The 26,918-nt window shown below is 33.3% G+C and overlaps 3 protein-coding genes across 4 annotated transcripts in view; all 3 read left to right on the forward strand.

Annotated features, from left to right (window-relative positions):
* Window positions 1-26,918, forward strand: part of LOC135129218 (homeotic protein ultrabithorax-like) — a 543,629-nt gene that overhangs the window by 431,746 nt on the left and 84,965 nt on the right. The gene's annotated exons all lie outside the window — the stretch shown is intronic.
* The window catches only part of LOC135129216 (homeotic protein antennapedia-like), a 295,089-nt gene that overhangs the window by 84,642 nt on the left and 183,529 nt on the right, over window positions 1-26,918 (forward strand). The window lies entirely within an intron of this gene.
* LOC135128937 (uncharacterized) lies at window positions 19,714-22,175 on the forward strand. The gene is made up of 2 exons (XM_064056017.1): window positions 19,714-19,858; window positions 20,166-22,175. The coding sequence occupies exon 2, from the start codon at window positions 20,172-20,174 to the stop codon at window positions 21,954-21,956; it is 1,785 nt and encodes a 594-aa protein (XP_063912087.1). The 5' UTR covers window positions 19,714-19,858; window positions 20,166-20,171; the 3' UTR covers window positions 21,957-22,175.

Consider the following 26,918-nt stretch of genomic DNA (forward strand, 5'->3'; position numbering starts at 1 on the left):
AATGTCTTACATGGTAATTTCTTGTAGAAAGAGATATTAAGAATTTTGCATTTAAATTCCACTCCTTTGGCTCTCGACGATTATAAAAAAATCATCACAATTGAGATAGGGCGGGTGGGTGGGGCTTATATTTTGCCTTTTTTCTTAATATACGTAGCTGTCTTTTCAAAACAATAAACTTAAAACATGTTTAAAATGGTAAATTCTTGTAGACAAATATCGATCTTGCACTTAAGCCCCGCCCCTCGATCTGACAATGAATGAAAAATACATCACAATTGAGAATTGAGATCGGGGCGGGTATGGGTGGGGCCTAATTTTCGGTTTTATTTTTTCCTAATATACATAGTATTCTTTGAACAACACGATACTCAAAAACATGTTTTTAATTTCTCGTAGAGTTTTGCAGTTTGCAGTTAAGCTTCGTCCCCTTGGCTCACGACGAATAAAAAAAAATCATCACAATTGAGATGGGGCGGGTGGGCGGGGCTACATTTTGCCTTTTTTTCTTAGTATATGTAGACTTATTTCGACAACAAGAAACTTAAAATATGTTTAAAATACTTGGTAAATTTTTATAGTAATCAACTTAAATCCTGCACTTTTCATCTACAACCCCTTTAAATACGGTAAACGTTGAGCATCAACGGCAACTTGAGTTTATAAATGACAACTTTCAGCTCTAAAAACAACGGCGGCGGGAACAGCAACTGCAACGGTAAGTTTATAAATCCTACTGCTAACGTCATCAAAAAAAAAGATGTTCATGGAGTAGTTCCTAATCTGACAAAAATCTACGATGAATCTTCTGCAGAGGACATAATTTTGGAAATTTTACGACTGAGGCGCCACTTGGAAGCCGCAAACATTTCTTCCGAAGAAGCGGTTCAGTGGACTACATTGGAGCTTTTCCATTCATCATAAGATGGGACTATTCTGAGTGTGTTCGGAGTCTAGCGCTTAGCCTAAGATTTTTTTAACCATTTGTTTCGGTAGCTTCATGTGAAAGAAGCTTTTCAAAATTGGAATTGATAAAATCGTGCTTAGGGTCCACAATGAGCTAAGCGCGATTAAACAATCTTTCCATTTTATCAATTGAAAAAGAGAGGAAAGCAAATTTTGATAACGTCATAGAATATTTTGCCAAAATAAGACACGTAAGCACGTTTGGTATTTGTTGTTTTATTATATGGAGGGTGCTCGGGGTGCCAAACCACTCTACGCCGCCACTGATAAGACCAATCAAAAATAAGAGCGTAAAGAAGAAATATTATCGCTTTAAAAATGGGGCTCGTGGACTAAACAGAAATGAAAATGGAGTGGAACAAATTAAAAATTTAATCGCAATCAAATATTTAATTGAGTTTCAGTAAATCGGCTCTCAAAAGAATCAGATTACCAACTCCAAAAATACGTCATGATTAACAGATACTCTCTGAGTAGGTAATAAAATTAGGTAACTAATTTTGAGAAATTTTTCTTGTACTTCAATTGCCAAATAATAATCATCCATAAATTTTGATTGAAATTAACTTCACTTTTAACCATGTCAATTTTGATAACAGGAAGTTAAGGCAGGGTGCAGTTCTAGTAATTTCAAGCAAAATTTGTTCTTAACAGCTGACTTTTTATATTTTTTAGTGAAATTCAAATATAAGTAGTTAGAAGCACTGTGACTCACTGTGGTGGACATTCAATTCCAGTCGGCCCAACATAATTTTTTTAAGACTTAAAAGTGTAAAATATAATTAAACTTTTTTTTTAATATACATATTTACAATTCTGATTGTGATATTCCTACTGGATGTGTGAAAGGAAATGCAGTAAATGTTAATAATATAAAAGTAGAAACAATTGTTATTTAAACATGGTATTAAGCAACAAAGCAGTAGTAACAATTACAGTTGGCTAGAAAATTACAGACATTTAGAGAGTATGATTCTCCGGAGGTCTGCTCGGATAATGCACGTCCACAAATTGTTTGCACCCAAGGAACATTGCACATTGTAATCATAACTTCGGTCCAAAGATACCACTTATAAAGCTATAAAACAATTTTCACATCAATAAAAGAAGTGTATTTAGAACGTCACAATAATAAAAAAAAAACAAGAAATTTATGGTTTACAGATGATAAACATTTAAAAATTTAAAAAATTTTACCCATCAAGAAATGGAATCTATCCCACCATGTAACATTCATTTTGAACAACTAGTAGTACAGTGACCAACTGACTTGCCGCTCAAACACCCTGTGTATACTAACATTAACTAACGAACACTAGACGAACGTTCTTCAGATTGTTAGATCTTTAACATGCGTTAAAGAAATTTTAATGGCTGATGCGTGCTCTCGCGTGATTTACGGTTCTGATCTAGGCGGGCCTTTAAATGTAGATTACAAGATTTTGATGAAAACATTAAGCTTCGCTCGTATCAAACTTCACGTTCAAACACCTACATGGTAGCGGAAGTGGTTTAAGTCTGGTTCAGATAAGTCTCGCGAATTCTTCATTCCTGGTATCGCTTTTCCGGTTAAAAATCGTGTGATGTATTTTATATGGCGTCTTTAACTTCTGAATCCAAGCGGAACAACAAGAGCAATTTAAAACACATCACGTGGACAATCTGCAGGGGAAATAAGAAAAACGTACGAGTTTTTGATTGAGAATTCTGCACGAACACGGTTTGGGAACTACAATGTCTGGGGCGGAGTGGAGTACACAGCAAGTGCACGGAGTCATAAATCGTCATTGTTATCATTATCGCACGTTGGATCATGGGGCAATTCGTAATGGGCAGTTTTGGGCGGAAACTTTAACGAGCGAACGAAGGATAAAAATGACATTTTCGAACAAATGCGGGTAGATATTCATAACAGGAACGGTGTATGACAATGTTGACAGAATAAGTGTTATAAATTTGAAGGGAGTAACAAGTGGGCACATGTGCGGGGAACATTACCGCTAGTCATAAAAAAATAAATAAATTGCGAGTATTGTTTCAACGACAACTGCTGTTGCGGGTTCTAGATATGAGTAAAAGAAGTATATAAATTATAATTGTGTTAGTGTATGAAAGGTGTTTCTGTGTTGCCACGTGATGAAAAATGGAATTCCGGGAAGTAATAATTTTAATAAAATTAAAAAAAGAGAAAATACTGAACCGGGTCGTACATCTGTTTCTTGTTTTGTTGTTTTTTTTGAACTGCTTTATTGCCTTTAAAAATTACACGAAACGTTGCAACCTGACTTTACAAATTACACAATTAAAAAGTTTTAAAAATTGCACTGGTTATATGGTTATAAAAGTAGCTATTGTGGTCACTTCAATCGAGTTTTGTAAGATACAAAAAAATATGGAAAATTCTTTTTTTTAACAAATGAGTATGTGGTTTAAATTCAATACATGGCTTTCTTAAAAGTTTAAATATGCTTCGAGATATGTCTTAAATTAACATTTAAATTTTTTTACAAAAGATCTAAATTTATTATTGATAAGAGCTGAATTTTAAATTGTAGTGAGGTAGATAAAAGTCCAAAAATGATAGGATCTTTTATTGTTTTAGTATCGAGATATCGAAAACAGTAGAAATGTTGATATTGAAGTTTTGCAAAAACTCGCCAATAAAAAGTCAGATTTAATTTATCCAACAACGCTGTTGCTGCTGCTTAAAATATTTATGACAATGTAATTGGAACTGACTTAAAAGACAATTTCGTCGTGTACTATTATAATTTAACCCACATGATAGGTAGACCATTGTTTTATTCATTAGAGCAGTGAGAGACCCGTCGTAGTCTGTAAGTTAATTTGTTTTCCACAAGAAATATAATCTCTTTTCTACAAAATTAGGATGCTGAGAATTAGAGAAATCACTCATCATGAGCTAAAATATATATAAAATTACTTAACCCTTATTTATAACCTATGAAGTACTTGGTCTTAAAAGAATCATAGATTAATTCAATGTTGGTGTTCTTCTTTGATTCAAATTTTCAAAATTTCCACCCTTATACGATGTACAAGAAAAACTTACTTACTTTAAGTCAGGCCACCAAAAATACGGAGCGTTAAGATTTGACCACGGTCTCATATAAATCGCTCTGAGTAATACACATTTACCTACTTATTAGAGATGTACCGACTGTAGGTCTGGCCGACTAACCGACTAGCCGATTGTTCGGCCAGTAAAAACCGACTAGTTGGCCGACTGTTCGGCTTTGCTAAAACCGGTTTATAAATGCGACAGACAGTGTGTTTTTTTTTTCTATTTCTCTGACTACCTTAAAAATTTGTTTTATTTTAAGAAAAGGAATAACTAAAGTTCCTTTGTTTTCCAAAAAATGTATTAAATTTGTTTGGATAATTTTAACATTTATTTTTTTTATAGTAACTCAGTACAAAAATAAAGAATAACACAATTTAGGGCCAGTTTATGCAATATTTTAACTGAGATTAAGTTGATCGCGCATTTAACAAGGCCATTAGCGACGTCTGATTGGCGTAGAGTCGGTCAGGTCAGGTCAGGTCAGGTCAGGTCATTTAACAAGGCCATTAGCGACGTCTGATTGGCGTAGAGTCGGTCACATGATACTTTAACGCGGTGTTAAAAATTAAATCGCAAATAAATATTTAATTGAGGTTCTGTAAACCGGGTTTAATTGTTTTATATACTATTTTAATTGTAATAAAAAAAGCCGACCGATCGGCTGTTTTGCCGACTAGTCGCCGACTGCCAGCCGACGATGAAAAACGGCCGAATAGTCGGCTTATCCGACCGGTCGGCCACTAGTCGCTACATCCCTACTACTTATTATAGTTTGTATTTGGTGCCTTGCAAGATCTTCAGATCTTACACCACGTAATCCCTTTTGGTGTTAAAAGAGGTAATGTGTTTTTTCATATTTTACGAACAAGATATCGTCAAAATTTGGTAGAAATTTTATTAACACTTTGGTGCTTAAAATTAAATATTCTGTTAAATATTATATTTTATGTACATTTTTGCCGTTAATTAATGTAATAAATTCTCTCATGCTCAGGTTCTGTTTTGTTTTTTTTTTTTTTTAATTTATTGCATAGAATATCAACACAATCACATATGTAGATATATTATATACACATAAAATATGTAGGGTGTTTACTAAACATGCGCCAAAATTTCAGGGGGTTATTTCTTAAATTATTTTTAGATTTTTTTTCCTCGAATGATTTTCGGAAAGGAGTTTTGTTTGGAAGATACGAGGCAATAAAAGTAAAAGATTTGAAAACTTTAGTATAAACCTACTACTCCAGTGGGAAAAAATAGAAGACTCGAGAAATCAGATAATTGAGGGGTGTATTGCAATAAGAAACAACCCTGGTATTTTTGAAAAAGTTCGACGGGCAATGAGGTGAAGATTTAATGTATGTGTCCTAGCTGGTGGTAGTCATTTTCAGCAATTTTTGTAGCATCCTGTATCTCCGAAAATGATCCAAGGAAAAAAAACTTAAATAAACCAAGCAATAGAAGTCCCTGAATTTTACCTCATGCTTCGTAAACACCCTCGTATATCATTCTTTAAAAAAGCTAACAGTTTCTTCCGGACAAATTTGATAAGTTCGGAAATTTTTGCATTAAAATATATATTTTTTCAAATCATTTAATGCAATGTGATACCAAGTCATAAGGAATTTTCAGTGAATATTATAAAAACTACTTACAAATTGATTATTATTTTAAATTTTCCATGCTGCGAACCTTGCCTCTACGTACATGAGAAACTTTTCCATAGAAAAATTTCTAATAAATGTTTTTAATTCATCATAAAGCACCATCACGTTCATAGACTGATGGTTTACAAGATTCTTCAGCGGTTTTGACGGCAAGATTGTCTGTTCACCAAATGAATGAGTTCCACGTATGCATCACTTAGATAAAATAATTGATAGAAAAATTACTCTGCAAATTTTAATATTTATTACTTTTGATAGGTTTTATTTGCTTTTTCTTAAAATCTTTTCTGTGCTTTGTTTTCTAAATACGTTTTTACGGAAGTAGTGAACCATCTATTTTTGAAACTGATATTATTGCATTTATTATGCTTTTCTGAACAATCCAGTACAACATTTTACCAAATTTTACATCAAGTTGCACTAACGAATAACCTGAGAAAATTATTTTTTTTTTTAAGAAAAATTGCAAAAATTTACGAATATTAAACAGTGAAGCTAAAAAAGCTACTTTTTACTTTTAGCTAGTATAAATAAAAAAATTATTCGAAATGTTCCCTTGTAGTAACAGCTTTAAATTGGTGATCGTTTCGAGAATACTCATTATTTACTAGCTTGTTGACAAGAGGTACAAACGACTTCTGTCAACGTGTCAACAGAATTTAATTATCTACTGTCCTCAAAAGAAAGCTCTTAAAAAATAATCAAGATTTAGTTTATGAATAGGAATAAAATTTGTTTTGCACTAAATTTATTAAAGAGTCAATAGGGATGAATTATATTCACACATTCATAAAAACAGCAATAAGGCAAAAATTCTACATTAAATAAGTACTTTATACATCAGTTCTCAAACGTTGAACGAAAGTGCAACAAACACACTTTTTCAACAAGAAATAGTACCACATCATTGTGTACGTTTTCATCAATATGAAGTTTATTTTTCAGAGATCGTATTTTTTAATTTGGCCAATTTTTTATATTTGCAATTTTCTTGGGGATTCCCATTTTTATAACCTAAAGAGAATCACCATTTTTATGGCATTTCGCTAATCTGCGGGTTGCTTTATTAAATTGTCTCATAATAGTTCTCCGCTGTTATTACCTAGAAAAAAATGTTTTCTCCGCACGCCATGTTACTAAATCGCCATTTTTTGTAATATCTCCGGTTTGCGGTTTACGTAACAAGAACAAACAGTGGCGTTCGGGTTATAATCTATTATGACCAGTCGATAGTCGCCTCGTGTTTCTAATTAGAACTACAATTTATGACACGATTTTTATTAAAGGAAGTTTTTGACAAGCTTCCAGAAAATAATTAGATATATACCTTAATAAACAGGTTCTAATTTATAACTTCGTCTTGAAGTGGATTTTTCTATTAACGAGATGGTTAAATTTGGGCACTATTATTCATCCAGTCAGGAGTTTATCTAGGAAAATAAATCATTTTATCGAATACACACTGATTTAATTCTTTTGGTAAGAGCATGTGGGCGCGTTGATAGACATACCCACACCAAAAATTACAATACGTGCAAGTATTCTCTGGTTTCTTTGAAACCCACAGGAAATAGTTAGGCAAACTGTGTGGCGCCACATTTCCAAAAAATTTTCAATGCTGTCATTTATATTCGATGGGATTGCGTGCAATAAACAAGCGCGTGAGTCCAGGTACAACAAGACAGAAACCTTTGTATAGTGGTAATTTGGCTGCTTCGAAAATTGGAGCTTTCAATGATTTATATTCTGCGGAGACCTAAAAAATTGTGATGGTAATTAGTTCATTATTACTCCATTAAAAGCAGGTAAAATATTCTGTGAGGGGGCTATTATGTCCGACGTCGGCTTTTTCCAAACATACCCCAGGGCGACCCGATAATCACCAACAAAAGTTCGAAAATCCCTTTAGCCATTGGTCGGGTCCCCTCTCTGCGATATCTTGTCCTATCGGCTACCCTCAATGGCCTTCAGACGGGCCCCAAAGCCTGCTTTATCAGACCCCCATGGTGCAACCCCCTCTATTTTACATCTTGTGCGCGGTGCAACAAAGGCAAATTAGTCTTGCAGCGATCAAAGGCCAATAAAGTCGCGAATTGTGCAGTGTTTTGAGTTGTTTGAAAGTGTACTGTGGTTCAGTGCAAGATGCGTGCAGTTCGACGTCGCCGTGAGTAATGAGTATTACAGAAGCCGTAAAAATTTACAAAACGATAGAACGAGCCAAATGGATTTTTATGAAGGTTATAAAAAACTCATTTTTAATACTTGTCGAACCGTTTACACAAAAAGTAGAAATATGTAACCTCACTGTTAAAAAAAAAAAAACTGCAACAAACTTTGAGAAAGATGCGTGGACGTGTTAACACGAGCTACATTTTATGAATAAATTTAAACGTTTTTTTGGTTGACGTGTTCTAAATTGTGATGTAATCGCTCTTTTTTAAGGTAATCTCAATTTTTATATTTATTTTAAGAATGAGGTAAGACTGGACATAATGGTGGCACATGTAGACCTTCGATATTTTTTGTATCTAATATTATTTTCAATATTTAAAGCATGTCCATGACGTAATAGTTCTTGTGAAAGGCCGTTTGAAATGCAATTGAAACTGGGTTCCTTTTTATTGATGACTTTAATTTTGAGAGCGTCAAGCAAATATTTATTTATTAGTTTGTTTTTAAATGTAATACGTAACCTGTTTAATATATCTTGCTAAATTGCACTTATTTTTGTATAGAAATTGTTAATTTCAACGGCTGAAAACAATTTAAATTTTTGTTTACTACTTCCAACAATATTGACACTTTTGTATTTTTTTTTATAAAAAGTCTCCGCAGCTTATATTAACTAATTCAACGTCGATGTTACACAGAAAACAAATTAAGAACATAATGTTCAAACCTGATTTAGTTTGACAGTGGTATTAGAAAATTTAATTTACTCAGTAATAAACTGCAGCCATTTCATGATCTCAGCTCAGTGATAGTGGAAAGTCTCCTTTACTGGACTAGATTGAATCCTATTTCACATATACCACCTCTGCTTTAATTCATAGGTACTTAAATCTAGCACACATTTTTTAATTTTTATTTTTGGGGTACAAATCTTACAGCTACAAACCTGTTGCTAAAACGGCATGCAGATTTAAGTGGTAGAAGAAACACTATAAACACTATAATATAAATTTTAAGCATTCTCGTGAAGGTTCTCGTATTGATTTCTAAGGTGTTATTTTCGAATTACAATGTTCACTAGAGACTTTGTCAAGCGAGCTTATGTCCAATTTCTAATTTGCTTTAAGAGTTACTTTTAATCTATTATTGAAACTGTCCTACCAATTTATTTGTTGGAATATTTTATGATAAATTACTTGCATATTGTTTGAAAAAAACAAAGTTATCTTGAAATAATTAAGAATGGAAAATGCATGTCTTAAAGAACAATTATTTCAACTCAAAGAAATCTACACTTTTGGTTTTTAAATCAACCCTGAAGGCGTTTAAGCGATAAAATAAGTTTGGTTAAGTAATAAAAGTTTAAAGGAAGAATAACATTGGCGCTATTTCTGAGTAATTCTCAAAAATCAGATGATACGTTTTAATCCACATTTTTAATTACATCAAACTTATATTAGGCGCTACAATTTAAGAACATTTAGTATATTTTGTACTTAATTTTATACATTAACATTTTAAATTATTATTACAAATCGAAACCCACGTAGAACTTTCAAAAAATACTATAAAAATGTAAAAAAAATTATCACATTTAGTATACATCTAAAACCAGTTGAAAACTTGCTCAAGATTGCCTCTGACAGCAAAATAAACTCCAAAATAAGAATTTTAGAAAGACCATTACCTACACTTGCAATAAAACACAGATTTTAAACCCTTTACAATACCAACTCTTCTACAAATTCACTGGGGTAAATAGATAATCTCAGTGCCAGAATGACACGATTTTTGACAAAATCAGAAATTTGTCAGAATGTCATCGTATGCAGCAGGTAACTTTGAAAAACATTTGTTGTCCTTTTAAGAGAGAGTTCAGAGTTACAGCAGATCAAATCAATATAAGTATGTATCAAATATGAACTAAATTATGTCCACGTTATAGGTATACTGGACGCAAACTTTTAGTGCATTTATGGCTTCACATTAATTTAACTCCCATTATAATTCAGTAGGTCGTCACAGCCGGATGTTTTAAACCCGCTTATGGATAACCTAATAATAAAGCACAGGGTAGTACTGTCTCCCCCGGCCCTGACACGTAGTATGGTTTGCATTTGCTAAGTTTTATGAAGGGTCATCTGTAAAGTACTTTCAACGTCAAAGTCATAAACGCACTAAATGTTTGCATATAGTATACCTAAAATCCAGAGTATGGTAATAAAGGGTGTTTCGAAATGATTTTCATCTAGTTAGCATCAACTCCTATCTTTCCCTTGATGAAAATGTGCAGCCATAGGCGATTAGATGAAAATCATGTTGAAACACGTTGTATAATACGCTGTAAATATTTATAAATAAAAAAAATCACCCGCGTAATTAAAATCGTGTTTAAGTTGTTAATGGTACCCAGTTATACCTACATTACATTTATTACATCTTATTCTGTTTTTTTGTTCACTTATTTTTTTTTATTTTATTGTCGCTGTTAAAAAAAAAAAGAGAAACTGCAAAAACTGTTTATTTTAGATACAAAGCATTCAGTAATAGAACACAGGATGTTGGTGGGAAAATCTGATGACGCAAAATTAGCATGTTTTAGATTTTTTTCAAATACTCTGTATATTCAAGTTGTACTCTAAGCACTACATAAAGCTTCTTTGATTAGATATCTATCTATCTATCTATCTATCTATCTATCTATCTATATTGTATGTGGCAACACGGGTATTAAAAACAACCCTACATTTTTTTTGTGAAAACATTTTTGGAAAATGAAAAAACTTTGCAACATTGCATCAGATTTTCAAAATTAGCTCTCTGCTTGCAAAGCCTAAAAAGAGACAAATCAGTAAATGCAGAAACATATAGTTTTCCTTCTTAAAACTATAGAGTGTATGCTGCATCTCAAAAACAAAATACTCCGTTAGTTGAAAATAATTTTATGTTAGAATGTTCAAAAATCCGTACAGCTTTGGTCATTTTTTCTATGATTGGTGATTAATGCGATATCGAGGAGCGCACGCTTATTTAATCACTCTGTATATTTAAAATTTGAAAAACTTAGTTCACTGTCAACGATTGTATGTAGTAAGATATGAATTAGTAGAATACAACATGGAAAATTTAAATGCATAAGCGTTTTGAATGATCATCATTGCCAGAGCTGAACCTTTAAATTTATCCTCTCTGCTGTGTTTAAAAGTCGAATTTTTCGGTGTCATAAATTGGTCCCTAGTACACTACTTACAACCGTTAACTTAAAAATCCTACCCTACTAGTTCAGTTTCTAGACTATAAAATTGTGTACTTGTTGCATCAGTCAAATCTATATATTGGTTTTTTCTAGAGTATTAAAAAAAAGTATAACTCAGTATTTGAGTTTCCAGTTGTTCTACAGAGTTTAACAATGAAACGAATTGATGTAGTGATAATAATTCAATTCAAAGATCTGGAGCATGTCTAGGAGCTAATTCGTAATTTAATAAATTCATAATAACCGCCCTTTTACATTTTTTGAGAATAAAAATAAACACCGTTTTAGACACGTTTTTCACTAGTAAGTATTCTGAAAATTTTAAATATATTTATGTTATTGTAAATTTTAAGAAAATAGAACTTTTCAAATTAACGTAATAGGACATAACAGATTGAAAAATATGTAAAAAGCTAAAATATGCAAGGTTTGCCGAAGTAAATTAGTTTCATTCGGTTTTAACTACCCCATACAAATCCCAAAGGATTTGGTTATCATATTCATGGTACATCTATTTCGGATTCTACGAGATAATGAATTACTTGTCACACTTTAAGCATATTACATGAAATGCCCAACCGTTCCCTTTCAAGCGATCACCAGTTTATGTTATAATATAATTAATTATTATTAATTCGTAGGTATATGACATGTGAAAGCATTTTTTAGAAAATTTAGCTGTTAACATCAGAATAAATACTCTTCCGAAGGTTGTAAACTTGTAGAATGAGCTTATATTTCAGAAATAAATTTACGATATGAACTATTTATTGTTGCTCTCTGTATGTGTAGAATTTCGTAATCGCGTAATAGGAAAATACAGTTGCAGTCAATACTTATTAATTACATCTTCACGAAATACTAATTATACATCGACTGCGGTAACAGCTGCAACGAAATTTAAAAATCTAAAAGAATAATGAATACTTCCGTTCGGTTTTTAACTACAAATACCCACGTACATGCGCGTGTTTTTTATTTCAACTAAAATCAAGCTCAATTGCATCAAGATTGCTGCAACACTTTTTGCTTCACGCACTTTCGGGTCTTTGCTGCCTTCGATTACGTCGGGCAGGTGCATTGGTTTGATAAAAATTTAATTTTAAAACTGTCACTGACTTCCCCGTATACTTTCGCGTAATTTATTGCGGCTTGAGGAAGGTACAAAAATTCATCTATGCGCTGGAAGTCCTGAAAATTCCTGCTATAAATTAACTAGGAAACTTTACTTTTAAATTTTGTTAAGAACTTTATTATAGTTGGACGTATTTGAGAGTGTTTAAATCATTATAATCTGTTTATCTTCCTTTATCTAAACTTTGCTATTTCGCTGCGAGTATCGCTTCCCAGAGGACTAGCCCCTTCCTGGCTTTTGGACTCCATTTAGGCAAATGTCTTCCGCGGTACATGCCATTAGACAAAGGAAAAATAAATTTGTCAAAATGAAACTTTCTTGCATTATAACACATTCACGTGACATGCGTCATGACTGCAGTGAATGTTAACTCATTCTTTTAAGATAGCTTTACGCATTTCTGTGTTTCCATGTGGTACATTCTTTAAGACAAAATAGACACTTCTTGTAATTGATACTTTAACCATAATTAATGTTAAAAACTTGCATTTATATTCACCGGTTACATAAGCATCAAGACGTAAAATAATAGTACTTGCTAATTTGGTAAAACAACAACTTCTCGTATTAATCAAATTACGGGAAAAAAGCAAAAGTACAGTCTCGGAAAACAAACAATGGAGCAGATATGATCAAACACACGAGTTTCAATGGCGCAAAATTGTTGGTCCGAAAATTCCAAACACCCACCTCCTTAAGTAACAATTAAGTTTTTTTATTGCTATTGAACTTTAATGTCTTAATTATGAAGAGCTCGACTAAAAAAACTTAATCGATAATCAAGATCATAAATAAATCAGGCGGCTCTCGATCAATTTATTCGAAACGGTTACGACCAACTTAAACCGCGTTGTTTCTTAATAATTGGGTATTAAATCCATCGTGCTACCACAGGACATTTTCTTAATTTTTATTAATGTCGATACCTGATGCAAACGAGTTTTTTTATTATGCGGATACCCAATCGAACGAAAAGCAACCAATTATAATGAGTTTTATCAACATTCTCGCCTCGTCGCAGTGTACCCATATTATTCAAAACTTTGTAATACAATTTAGCCGTGATTTATGCTCAATTTCTCGCCTTTGCCCAACTTTTTCGGGTAACTCTTAATTGTGTCCCTTCGGAATAGAGCAGATTTAAATTTACACGTAATTTTTCTTTGTAGAAGGAGAACACTCTGTAGGTACAAATACCTACATGTCTCCGACCGAAAAAACCGTCTATTGTTTAGCTGCAATAAAACGACCAAAAAAATTCTTTGTATTTTTGTTATTCTTTTCGGAGTGAATGAGTCTGACCTCGAATCCACTTTTGAAGGTTTGGACTGTGGCTATTTCCCTGTGCTAAGGTGCTCGGAATCCTGCGGTGCGTTGGACTTTAAATAGCCAAAAAAATCTCATGTTTCTGGAAATAACTGTAACTGACCTATTTGGAGATAGGGATGATTTATGAGGGTGCAAACTAACTTGAGTTTATTATAGTTGTTATCTGAACAACCTGTTGCGGGGCTGTGCATTTTTTTAATACTTTCCCGTTTTATAAAAATTGGTTGAGATACGGATTTATAAAAATTGTAATTTTAAAACTGAAGAAAGAACGATTCAGTAATTGAAAAACCCGAGTCAACGTACAGTTTGTATTTAATAAACGGTTTAATTCTCGAAGTGTAAACATCTTGGGAAGAGCGTATGAAATATTTTAAATATCTCTACGACAATGCTCCATTAATAGATACATGATATAAATCAGCATCTAAATATAGAAACAGTTAAAAGGTTCACAAATCAGCCAACACAACAAAGTGAACTCATTTCTTTCACTGCTCGAGAATTTAAATTTTTCATTTGCAGCTAGAGGTGTCAGACATTGGCAGCAGTGCGAACGGAAACTGATGCAAAAAACAAAATTGAAAGCAAATGGTCAATAAATTATCAACATTTTTTCTCCTCGAACAAGCTGCAACAGTTTGTTTTTCATGATCATAACTGCATACATGATGAGGGCGCTATTACATACATATAAAAAATCTGTAGTCTAGCGGCGCAGACACGACCGTTACGTAGATCTATTTCTACGTTTACTGTTCGTCTAATGATTCGGTGCAAAATTTTTCACATTCGTGAAAAAATAAATAATTCATATACGCGCAACTAGTTTTATCCGAGTGATGCTAAACTTGATTCGTGGTTATGTTTCCGATGCATTGACAGAGCAGCAATTAAGTGTAATCAATTACGTCCCAATTACACCGGTTAACCTCTGTGTAATTTCTCTTGAATTACAGTAATTTCTGAAAGCTTTAACAAATGAATTATCGGCGGTTTAACTTTTACATGAAGACTGCTAAGGTGGGGTCGATTGAATGCTGACGTTTTTGTAAACTGGCGTACTTTTTCTCCGAGCGCGTTTAGTTGCATGCTATTATTTATGTTTAGTTTCTCACTTATGGGTCAGTTCAACTGTGATTAATTAATTGCACTCTTGTCACCTACTTTGAGTATGAAAATGTAGACGTTCATTTCCATACGTCTAGATAAGTTTTCCGGTTGTATTAGATAAAGAATAATATGCAATTTAAATAAGACAGTGATCTTATTTACGTTCTAAGTGAAACCTGAGTAAAGATTGCAATAGAATTAGAATATGTATGTAAATATTAACTAACGTGTTTTGTAGAATGTGAGTGAGTTATGTCGTTGAAAGATACCTACTAGATTTGTTTATTTTAAAATGTATCTCTAATAGTGACATTTAAAATCTGGAGTCGTTCCCTTTTATTGTGATTTTTAACATTTTATTCTCGAGCTGTTTAAGAATTAAGTTTTTAAAAAAGGTAAGGGTGGTTTTGAAAATCATTTTCAATTGTCCTCAGTTTTTGCCTTTTAACTTTCCTATAGAATAATTAAAGGAGAAAATATTGCCCTTTATTAAAATTTAGGTGAAATTTGTTTTATCACTTATAAATATATATGTATGTATTTCTTATTTTATTTTTTATCTCATTAATTCTGATAATGATTTAATACTTTAATTTCAGTCTCGTATCTTGAAACTCTGTTGGGTTTAAGACTGAAATGATTCTGCTGAAAACAATACATCGAGTCGGTATGAGATATTTCGAGTAGGTACATAGGTAAACACAGCACCGATAAATTAAAGCATAAAGTTAATGAGATCTTTGTTTAGTAAGTCGCTGCTGTATAAGATATAGATATATTTCGCGTTTAAACACAATGGGTTGGTGATAATAATTATTTTAAATCGAAAATTGAATTTCTTGCATTAGAAATATCAACATTGTATGTCGCCCCCTCAAACATCGTAGTAAAAAAAAGTGATGCAGAAAGTTAGCATCAGATAGTTTTTTTTTTATCAATGATAGAATTGCAAATTTAAAAAAGGGAAAATCGTGCTGCTATTAAAAAAACAATGCCGACGGTAGGCATAAATTAGGTATGTGATTTTTTTTTCTATTGCCTTGTGGGCGTGTAAATACCGAATATCGTTCAGTTTTGGTTTAGCCCGTCAAAACAGGGGCTATGATCCAAGCTTTAAATTAACGTCACACGGTAATAAAGAAATAGGTTGTTGACTTTCACTGCTAGGACGTTGATTCGGTAAACACCCCTGTATAATCGGTTATTTTCAGCACTTTCTCCAAACTTAGTATGGCGGACTATTATTTTTATGTAAATACCAGCATTCAACGTTGGTTTACATTTCATTTTGCATGCACTCATAATATAAATTTTTATTTTATCATGTGGGCTAAGCTTTGTAATTTTATCATGATTTACAGCTGTCGTTTTATTTAAAAAGTAATTGAATAGTCTTTTGCTTATACAAATAAGAATTTCGTAGAACACTGATACATGCAAAACGAATAAATTTAAATTACAAATAACACCCACAGTTTAAAAAATTATATTTGTTTCGTATTTGTAATTTTGTTGTCTCACCAGTCACTTCAAGTATTAGGGTAAATGTGTACAAGAGTACGCACTTAGTGTAAAACTGTCAATAACTTTTTAATTATTTTGGATAGACAAATTTTATGACATGGGTTCGTCATATACATGTTTAGAGATCAGATATATTTAATTGTACGTCCCAAGACCACTATATTTTAAGAGTAATTTCAATTTTTGTCAAGATGTGTAAATCCGCACTCTTAGACAGTCCACTGCACAAGAGTGCGCACTTGAACGCTTATGAGTGCGCATTACATTTTATGAAAAAAATCTTTATTTCTAAGGTGAAAATAAATAGGGACAAGTGACTACAGACTACACATACAACGGGATCCATATTTCTTCGTACTCTACGGGTCTTGAAATTCGAGAAAACGTAAAAGTAGAGAGTCGGTCGACGGACTCGATCACAATACTTCATTCGCTTACGCTCAGGAAGTAAAAATTAAAAAACAAACATCACCATAACCACCACCACACAACTTGAGAAGCAGTACAAAGTAGTAGAGTTAAATAATTCATTATAGTAGATATCATATGTATCTATAAGACTACGTATCGCAAGTATTGCGCACTCTTGTACATTTGTACATAACCTAATGTTTTCAAAGTTAAAAGCTTTTGATGTATAGAAAGTATAAAACTGCTAGTGTATAACGACACCTTAAAAGTTACAGCTAATGAACATTATTACTGTAAAATAAAAGAACTGGTACGTACCTTACAAAAAACTAAAACTATGAGCTGTAAAAATTACATCCACACAACGCGTAAACATAAAATCGTCAGTACGATCAAACTATAAACTATATACAGGTCACTGTTGCACCTTTATCTCAAGTTTAGCATTTGATTGTGAATGGTATAACTTCATCTTACCCAGATGGCACTAATAAGGAGAAATCATCAGTGCGTACTCTTATACATATGCGCACTCTTGTACACATTTACCCTATATTATTAGATTTATTAAAGGAAGAAAATGCGACAAACAAGGTAACGAAACAAAAATAAATCACTTCGCCTGACGTTGTCGCAAACAAAACTAATTACATACAAAATTTAACACCAAATTTGTGCTTATGTACTACGTTATGACGTCAATGATTAAATTATTGTTATAACGGTACACCAAAAACGTGTAAAAAATAACTGTCGGTAGTACACACGACAAAAGGTTTTAAATTGATCCGTGTGCAAACATATATTAATTTGAAATAAAATTATCCTTTAAATGAGATTAAAGTAGTATTAAAATACAGCCAACATCGATCATGCAGAGACGGAAGTTCATCACTCTATGATCACAAATTAACCATCTTATCTTTTGAAATTAATCATTTTCTAACCTAAGCATTTTATCATCACGTCTAGGTCACTAAACCATATTTCTTTCCGCTATATTTAACAAACATCACATAAAAAAATCACCACTCGTCTTCTAATTTTCCTATTATGTAGGTAATAAAAATTCTCGAAACAGTTTAATTGCAGATTTGTCCTGTTAAACTAACAACAAATCGGACTTTATTTTGAAATGATGAAATAAAATAAAATTTTTAAATTTTCGTGGCAAATTTTGTATTTCTTATATAGCCAGCTCGAATAGAAACTTTCCAGCTAACGCAATATGATCTTTGATCTGCCCGAACTTCGGAAAATGCCTTAGGAAATATGTGCATGTTAATTATGCAAAATCCCTTTTAAATAACTAAAGTTTGAGGGGCGTAACACGACTTCAACTTTAACGTGTCGAAACAAGCGCACAGCGATAGGATCTAAAGACCCACGAGACGCCACTGCCGGTCAAGGCCCACAAAAAGTCAAACTCTACTCGAAATGCCGACCCTGAAGTCCAGCGTTATTGACTAACGACCAGGGATAAGTCGTCTTGTCAGATCCAACCGATGCGTTTTATTAACTAAAGCACCCCCACAACACATGAATTCTTTGCGGTCTGCAATTATGTATGCCCATTAATTACATAGCAATTAACCAGAGGGACAGAGCCGGCCTTTGCTGGCTGTTTGTCTCTCACTCCTACCGTAGGGTCACGAAAATAAATCATAAGTTTAATTTTATCTCCTGTAAACAGAGAATACCGTATCGGCAAAAAAATCCCCGGCTATTAGCATTTATTTTTTCAGATAATCTGTTAATAGAGTGTTCCTGAAGTGACGTATTTTATCACAAAAGCTTTTCGATGTTCGGACTGCCCAATCCCTGTTTTACATATCGCTTTTTGACACTAAACTGATCTGGGATTTGGGTTCGTGGAGAGCAAAGTAAAATTAAATAAAAGAGTGTTGGAAGTGTCACTAAACTTTTTGTGCAATAATTAAAATCAATGTCGGGGTCAAACAGATAGCAGAAATTATGCGAACACACAGAAGCTTGACAACATACCACATAAATTCGATAAACACTACTCTACGAAATTGAACATTGAAAACTAAAACTGCCGTTTATACTTTATATTTTTGGTATCATTGAATAAAGCTTTGGGAGCATGAAGCTCTGTAATTTTCTTCAATTAAGCTTGTGATTACTCAATTTCGTTGTGGAAGCTGAGGCATTAACATGATGAATGTCTTTAACTTTCATGAAGAAGTCTTGTTTAATTTTTTATTGTTTTTTAATACTTAGTTTTAATTTTCTAAAATTAAGTAGTAATTTTGTTAGATGGGATTGTTTCATGCTCTAAATAGGATAAATAATGAGCTGAATTATTTTTTCTCAATATACAATATATTGGTTAGTACCTACCTACTTGTAGTTTAGCTATAGTCCGTTACCTTTTTGCGTGTGGTTTGCACAGTTTATCGAATTAAGTTGTTTTTCGATTCCATTCTTCTTATAAAACACTTACAACATCTTTAGGAGCTTCATTGACAATTTTGGGATATCAAGTCAATTCATTTAACAATAAAAACAACTTAAAGCATACTTTTGTTAAATAAATACATAGTTATTTGTACAACTACTTTTGGAAGTGATATTTTTTTAGTGAAATAAAGAAACTTTCAAAATCAGTTGTACGCGTAATTTTTTTTTGCATGCCAAAAGTAAAAAGAATCTGTTATTGACATTTCGCGATTTTGCTGTCACTCAAAAATTGTTGCTATATTTACAGAAAAAAAAAACTGGTAGACAATAAGCCTAGACGCCAGGACCCATCATTGAATAAAATTGTTAAAAAAATGTAAAAATCAAAGTAAAAGTAATGAAAAAGGTACGATCAAAAAATACGATTTTTTGACAAAAAAGTCCGGTAATTTGATCACTATGCAAAAAAAGTTGTTGTCCTATCAATTGCCACTACTTAGTAAATAATAAATGGTACTCGGTCAACCAAATTAAAAATTAAGAATTTAATTTTAATTTCATTACTAATCTTAGTAGGCACTTACGGCTCGCTTTAGAAAGTTTTGCACGATTTTTAAATAGATAGGGTAAAACAGGGACACATGACGCGGCGGGTTAGATGACGCACCGTTTAAATTTCGCGCCAGGTAACTTTAATATGTGAAACAATGCACTGCATATGATAGCGTGATTATTACTTCAACGGTGTTCACGTTAAATCAGCAATATTACAAGTGGTAAGTACTACATTAATTAATTTGTACTTTGTGCGCAGTCTGAAGTTTCACAGCATGTTTAATTCCACAACGATTTTGACACAAATATAACTGCTGAGTAAAATTCAAACTAGTCGATGAAAATAGGTTAGTTTCTAGTGTCTTTGTGAGTTAATTCAATGCAACTTTCTTTGCTGGTGCATTACTATGAACGTGCGTCGTCTATCCCATACATTTGGTAGAGACGCCGCACGCTGTTTGGGGATACATGACGCATATCAATTTAAAACTATAAATCAATTATAATCCTGTTTCATTTAATGTTTAGATCAAAATGCCTACAATGTACGGTCCCCGGAAAAGCAGTAGGGGCCAATGGTCAGAAGAACAGCTAAGAGCTGCTGTGGAAGCTGTTCGAAATCAAAACTGGTCAATTAGACAAGCCGCTAAAGACCATAATATTCCTGAAAAAACACTACGCACTCGGCTGAAAACCGGAAATTTGAAAAAAGGATCTTTGGGAGGTGCGTCCTTCTTGGGAGAAGAGGCAGAGAAGAAACTGGTAGCCCATATTCGAACTTTGCAATCAGCGGGATTTGCACCATCTAGAAAAACCCTTCGTCAACTTGCTTATAATTTGGCAAAGTCGATGGGACTACAAGGTCGTTTTAACAATACCAAAAAAATTGCCGGAAATGATTGGCTGAAATTATTTATGCGAAGAAATCCTACTCTAAGTATCCGACAATCAGAAGGCGTCTCCTTAGCTCGAGCTGAAGGTATGAACAAAGAAGAAGTGCAACAATACTTTCAGTTACTTACAAAGACACTCACTGATCATGACTTACTTAGTAAACCTTTATCCATATTTAATATGGATGAGACTGGATTACAGCTCAATAATGAACCTGGAAAAGTAGTTGCAATTAAAGGTAGTAAAGTTGTTCAAAGTATTAAATCAACCGAAAGGGGAGAAACCATAACGCTAGTAGCATGTTGCAATGCGGAGGGTAATTTTTTACCACCTTATTGCATCTTCAAAGGAGTCAATAAGCAACTTGCCTGGGAAGAAGCCATGCCACCAGGGTCTGTAATAAAAATGCGAAGAGAATCCGCTTACATCAACGAAGAATTGTTTATGGATTGGCTTACAAATCATTTTATACCTCGAAAACCCCCAGGAAAATGTATTCTAATTTTAGATGGACATGGTTCGCACATGAATTCGTATGAAATGCTGGAGACAGCAGTTGAAAATGATGTAATTCTTTTGTGTTTACCTAGCCACACAACTCATTACCTTCAACCCCTAGACCGGTCCTTTTTTAAATCACTGAAGGCTTTTTTTAAAAATCAATGCGACGAATTTGTCAGAGCAAATCCACAAACAAAAATTCACCGTCGTCATTTTGGAATGCTCCTTAGCAGCGCTTGGGCTAATGCCGCTACGAGTAAAAATGGAACTTCAGGATTTGCTGCTACAGGAATATTTCCGTTGAAGCCTTCTGTTATTCCCGAATACGCGTTTTTAGTTGCTGATCCTACTCAGCGTGTACCTTCCGAAGATAATGAAAGATTGAGTGAGGCTCAAGTTTGCCCCGAAGAACCTGTTGTGACCAATCTTGCAGTTCCTGGAACGTCAAGCAGTTCTGATTGGACGCCTACAAAAATTTTGTGTGAAATTTCTCCTGTTCCAACCATTTATGTTCCCACTAAACGTCCAAGAAGAAAACAGTCTGCCCAGAACTTGACGGAATTATCTTACATGGAAGAAAGAAAAGAAAAACGCCTGAAAAAAGAGGAATCTGTCAAAAAGAAAAAAGAAAAGCAACAGAAAATGAGTCAAAGTTCTAAAACTGTTAAAACAGTGAAAAAACGAATATTTTGTCAAGAAAGTTCTTCAGATGAGGCAGATGATTTTATTGTTAATGATACCACAGATGACGAAGACCTGGATGAAAATGAGTGTGTCGAATGTCTTGACAGATACGAAACGACGTCTTCGAATTCTGATTGGATACGTTGCAACAGATGTATGAGATGGCTGCATGAAACATGCAGCAATTACGAAAATACATGCATGAGATGTGGCTGCATGGAACAAAAGAAACAAAAATAGAATTCCTTTCACCTATCTAGAGACTATACCAAATATTTACAAATAAAAAATGTTATGTTGTTACAAGGCATCTCTCCCATAGCTGCTGCGTCAACTAACCCATATGGTGCGGGAGAGATGGCAAAAAACACTTTCTTTGTTTTTATTTTATTAAAGAAATATTTTATATTTTTTTACTTAATCGACATGTTATTCATAAAATATAAGCTTTTCTCTATAGCCAGACATAATTTTTAATCTGTTCCAGTACTAAATGCGAATGTTACAAATTATTTTCAAAACGTGCGTCATGTATCCCGGTTTTACCCTACTGATTTTACCAAAAGACATATGAGAAAGAGTCTTTAAAAATATTAATTTTAAGAGTTGGTTTTGACTTAATAAATGATAATGATTGTTGTTTACTGTCACTATTTGTAACAATGGAATTCGATCGAAAACTTTGCACAATTAGTTAGAGAATATAAAACAAAATCTCAATCTTTAGTTACAAAAAAAAAGGATGGTACAAACCGCTTCAGGATTCAGAGAACGATTGCAAAATTTTTGGAAGATCTTACCATCGAAGAAAAGTCGAGGAGTGTAAAACCGCAAGGTACACCTACACCAGATAAAAACTTGGAAAGGAAAACGATCAAGGAAGCATCCATCAACTTCATTAAGAGATGTGGCACAAAAGAATAAGTGAAATAAAAAAAGAAATAGTACAAGATCGAGGAAGTACTACTTTAGCAGGACGTCAATATTGTGTTATCAGTCCAAACAATGTTGCTGATTCAGAAAAGTGTGTTTTTATTGAAAAATTTCGACCAAAATTTCTTGTATGACAGACAATTTTTGCAATGCGTTGAGAGAAGTGGAACATTTTTCATTGAAGGGTCAATTAATGCTGAAAGATATGTCAAAGAGGGTTTACAAAAACGATTGTTGCCGTTAATAAGAAAATATAAAGGTCCCATAGTAGCCATAGTATTTTGGCCCGATCTAACGACTTGTTTTATGGAAATACTGATTTAACACCCATGGAGTCCCAATGCCTTTGAACAGCGGGCAATAGAGCGTTATTTGGCAAATAAGTATTAAGAATCCTCAAAAATATAGGAAATGTCCTGAAAACTTGAGGATTTAAAAAATTATGGCTACAAGGAAGCAAAAAAAACTCGAAGAAAAATTTAATGCACTACATAAGAGCAAAAGTACGAATACTGATTGTTCAGTAAATGAATATAAACTTTTGATTGAAGAGCGGATTTTAGGCTAAGAAAGCCAAAATAGACTCTAAAATAGGCGATAAAAACGGATTTGACCCGAAAAATGGCAAGTTTTGGGAAAATGAAATTTTACACAACGTCTGGTTTTCTTTAGATTATATTTATTTTATTATTTTACATCAGCCATCCTAATCTTTAATAAAATTTGCATAACAAATTAACTTCCTTTCTAAATTTTCGCCAGAAAAATATTTCCTTTTGTTTGTTAAGACATTTTTAAATCTAGAAAAGGATCTCTCAACATCACACTATGTTAAAGGAGAATATTTAAAATTAGAAATTTCAGTGGGTTTTGTTTTTAAATCTTTTTCTACATTTTTTCCTTGTAATAATTTGCTGACAATCTTGGTGGCCGGTATTGCTCTACTATATCTACAGACTGATGTAAGATTAGCGCAATGGTCTCTAATCTAGTTATAGTTGTTTTTAAGAAGGTACAATCGGTTTTTATATAAACCAAATTATGATTGAGACTGTGGAATCAAATTCCATAGGTATAACCTAAAATGTTTCGTTTAATTTTGAATTATACAACAATGTTATGAACCTTTTTTATATCAAAATAATCACAACAGTATATTTTCCCTTCAATCCAGGAACCCTCTCGTGTCAGAACAGGTTCTGGAGGCAAAAATTTTAAGAAATATTTTCTTTAGTTTGGAAATGAAACTATTGGCATCTTCATATTGTCTCCGGATGACTTCAGCTACTAAACTTTAGCCGTGTGACAAACATGTTACATGAATTAAGTTGGGATAAAATATGTTTCCAGATTTTCACATTTAACCGTTAGTAGCCGTTTTAGTTTTTCGTATACGATCCCCATTGGCCATAAAGTTCCTGAATTATTATATTTGAATTAACATTATTATTTCAGAAATTGGATCACAGACCAAATTGGCATTCGATTTATATCAGATTACTTACCATACCACATAGCAAAGTTGCAAATTTACCATAATTGTGCAACAATATTAACGCATCTTTGCAACCGTAAATATAACCAATCTGATTGACGTTACTAAGATACAATTTGAACACTAATGCAAGTCGAAATTAATTTAAATCGGTCCGATAAAATTATATAAAATGGATTTTTTTATATAATTTATAGAATTACCTAACGACTCATGGATAAAACGTATCATTGTTGCATTATCGGTTTTTTCCAATATTTCCGATGTCAGTAAATGTGGTGTATGTAGGTACTAGCTGCCTATACAGATGATTTTCTCACTACAATAGTTGCAACGTATTGCCCATTAGAATTTGTAGTTTCATTTATTGCTATCCAAATATCCTGAACTGCAAAATCTGTTCTAACTCTTTTAGTCACCTACAAAAGTACAATATAAAATCACGAAATAAATAAAATATTACTCCTAATAAATTAGGATGTCCGATCCTAAGTTTCTATGCAGTCATAAAACACTTACGTCATCGTAAACTTGAGACAAGTAGTTCTTCCTTAAAGTTGATTCCTCAGTAATATTATTTTTGCAGTTTCTCTCTAAAAATAAGCACAATGTTTTGTTGTTAAGTTTCTTCAATGGTATATTTGCTGCAACAAATGCACTGCATAATTCATAGTAAAATTTTTTCTTATGGTCTTCATTAAGTAATGAGGAAATTAAAATTTGCCTGGTATCTTCAGCTAGATTTGTTTCGTGTTTTTGACTATTTTCATGTTGAAGAACTTTTGGCATTAAATCTACAACACATTTTATTTATTTATTTTTGAAAAATTGATAGTTATGTTATTTTGTGAATTTATGAAATTAATTTCCCAACCAGTTTTCTCATTTGAGTTGGGCAATATTATTAATTTATACTTACAATTTTCCCACAGGTTTTAGAGAACAATTCGTCGTTTTCTATTTGAAAAACGTTTTCGTTTTTAGTCCATTTCCTTAAGTTGTCTTTTAAAGAAGATTTGACTTTGGGTATTTTTAAAAATGGCACAAACTACTAGATCATAAACAATTTTTTAACACTTACACTTTTGAACTTTTCTTTACGAAAAAGCCAACACAAACTATTGATACGAGAAGAGAACTCGAAAAGAAAGTTGTAGGAGGGCTTGATGTATTTAACACATCAAAGCTCTTCATAGAAAAGAAAGAGACAACTTGTGTCAAGATCTCTAAATGGGTGTGTTAATTAATCCAAAACCTTCTTACGTACTGAGCTGTGCAATAAAATTTGTTTTTTAATGGTTTACGCAGAAAAATAGATTTGGGTTACTGAGTTCTCGGCATTTTGCTAACGAAATTCCCACGACACTTTTACCCAAAACTCGGGTTGGATTATCTTTCTCTATAATACCGGAAATATTAAATGCGACCTTCGCAAGAAACATGTGCTTAGGGATAGATATAGAAAGTTCAGATTTTACAACAAAATAGGCGGAAAAAAGTAAAATAGGTAGAAAAAATGCAAAAAAGGCACTCATGATCAAAAATAAGCAAATAGTAAAAACAAGCAGGGATCAAATAAAATGACTTTCTCGATACCCATTTAGGTATATAGGTACAACTTTCATGAATGTATTTTAATTTTAATTTTACAAAAAATCTTTTCAGTTCGTGTTTTCCACATTAATTTTTTACTTTTAGAAACCGCACAGAAGTTTAGGTATGGGACAAGTGTTATATTAAAAACTGAAAAAAAAATTAATGAATATGGCCCGGCCGTCAAATACCACATATTTATGAGTTTGAAGCTATACACATGACTGACAAGTGTACCTATCCACTGCATGTATCGACTACCAGTGGTCTGTTTGAATTACGAAAAATTGAGGGTATAAACAGTTTTACCCCATTTTCCTACACATACCCAGTTGATTTCTAAATCTACTAATTTTTTAGTTACCTTTATTATACATTTCTTGTTTAAGTTTTTTTTTTTTTTAATTAACGAATGAGGCAGTCTTGGTCTTAACTTCAACCGTAAGCGAGATATTGTTAAAAAAAAACATTGAGAGCCATTCTACATGTCGTTAATATTTTTGGCCGGCAACTTAGCCGCCTTAACCCTTCCGAGCACTCATCCATCCTCCAAAGCTAGTGCTCGCGTTAAGCCTCTTCGACGACGCGACGAGCCCAAACCACGAACCGGTAATTAATTACTCGCTAACCCTAGACCCTAAATTCCCTTCCGGTTGGCGTTTTTCGGTTAAACCCGCGTCTTGTTACTCGGAACGCGTTTACGGAAATCTTATTTAGTAAATTTAAAAGTCTGCTTCTAGCTCTAAATTTTGAAAGTTAAGCCGCTGCTGCCATAATGGATTAGGGTTGAGCCTAGCCTAAGTGCGAGACGAATCCACGGCCCGCTGGATCTGACAGTCGCCTCCCCCGCCCCCCAGCCCCCGGCGCTCCCCGTCTGACCCTAATCTGGCGGCTGACAGCTCGCCAGCTGCTTTCGGATAAAGCTTGCCGTAGACGTTGCCGTTTTCTTTATTATTTATTGCCGTTTCCAATGGACGCTGCCCAAATTAATTACACATAAATCACGATCTGTTTAATTATTTCGTGGCGGATCGGGGGCGGCTCGTCGTGGCAATCTTGATGGGTTCGCATGCGTGTTTTTCTAGTCGGGGCTTTAGACCGGCTTATTTATCGTACACAAGCGCACTTCTCGCTGGATACGCGCTTAAAACTATGGGTTATTCTTGTGTATTGGAGGCCGC

Source organism: Zophobas morio, unplaced genomic scaffold (assembly GCF_036711695.1).
Source record: "Zophobas morio isolate AGI-343-1 ecotype UQ-CSIRO unplaced genomic scaffold, CSIRO_AGI_Zmor_V1 ptg000014l, whole genome shotgun sequence".
In the NCBI taxonomy this organism is placed as follows: Eukaryota; Metazoa; Arthropoda; class Insecta; order Coleoptera; family Tenebrionidae; genus Zophobas; species Zophobas morio.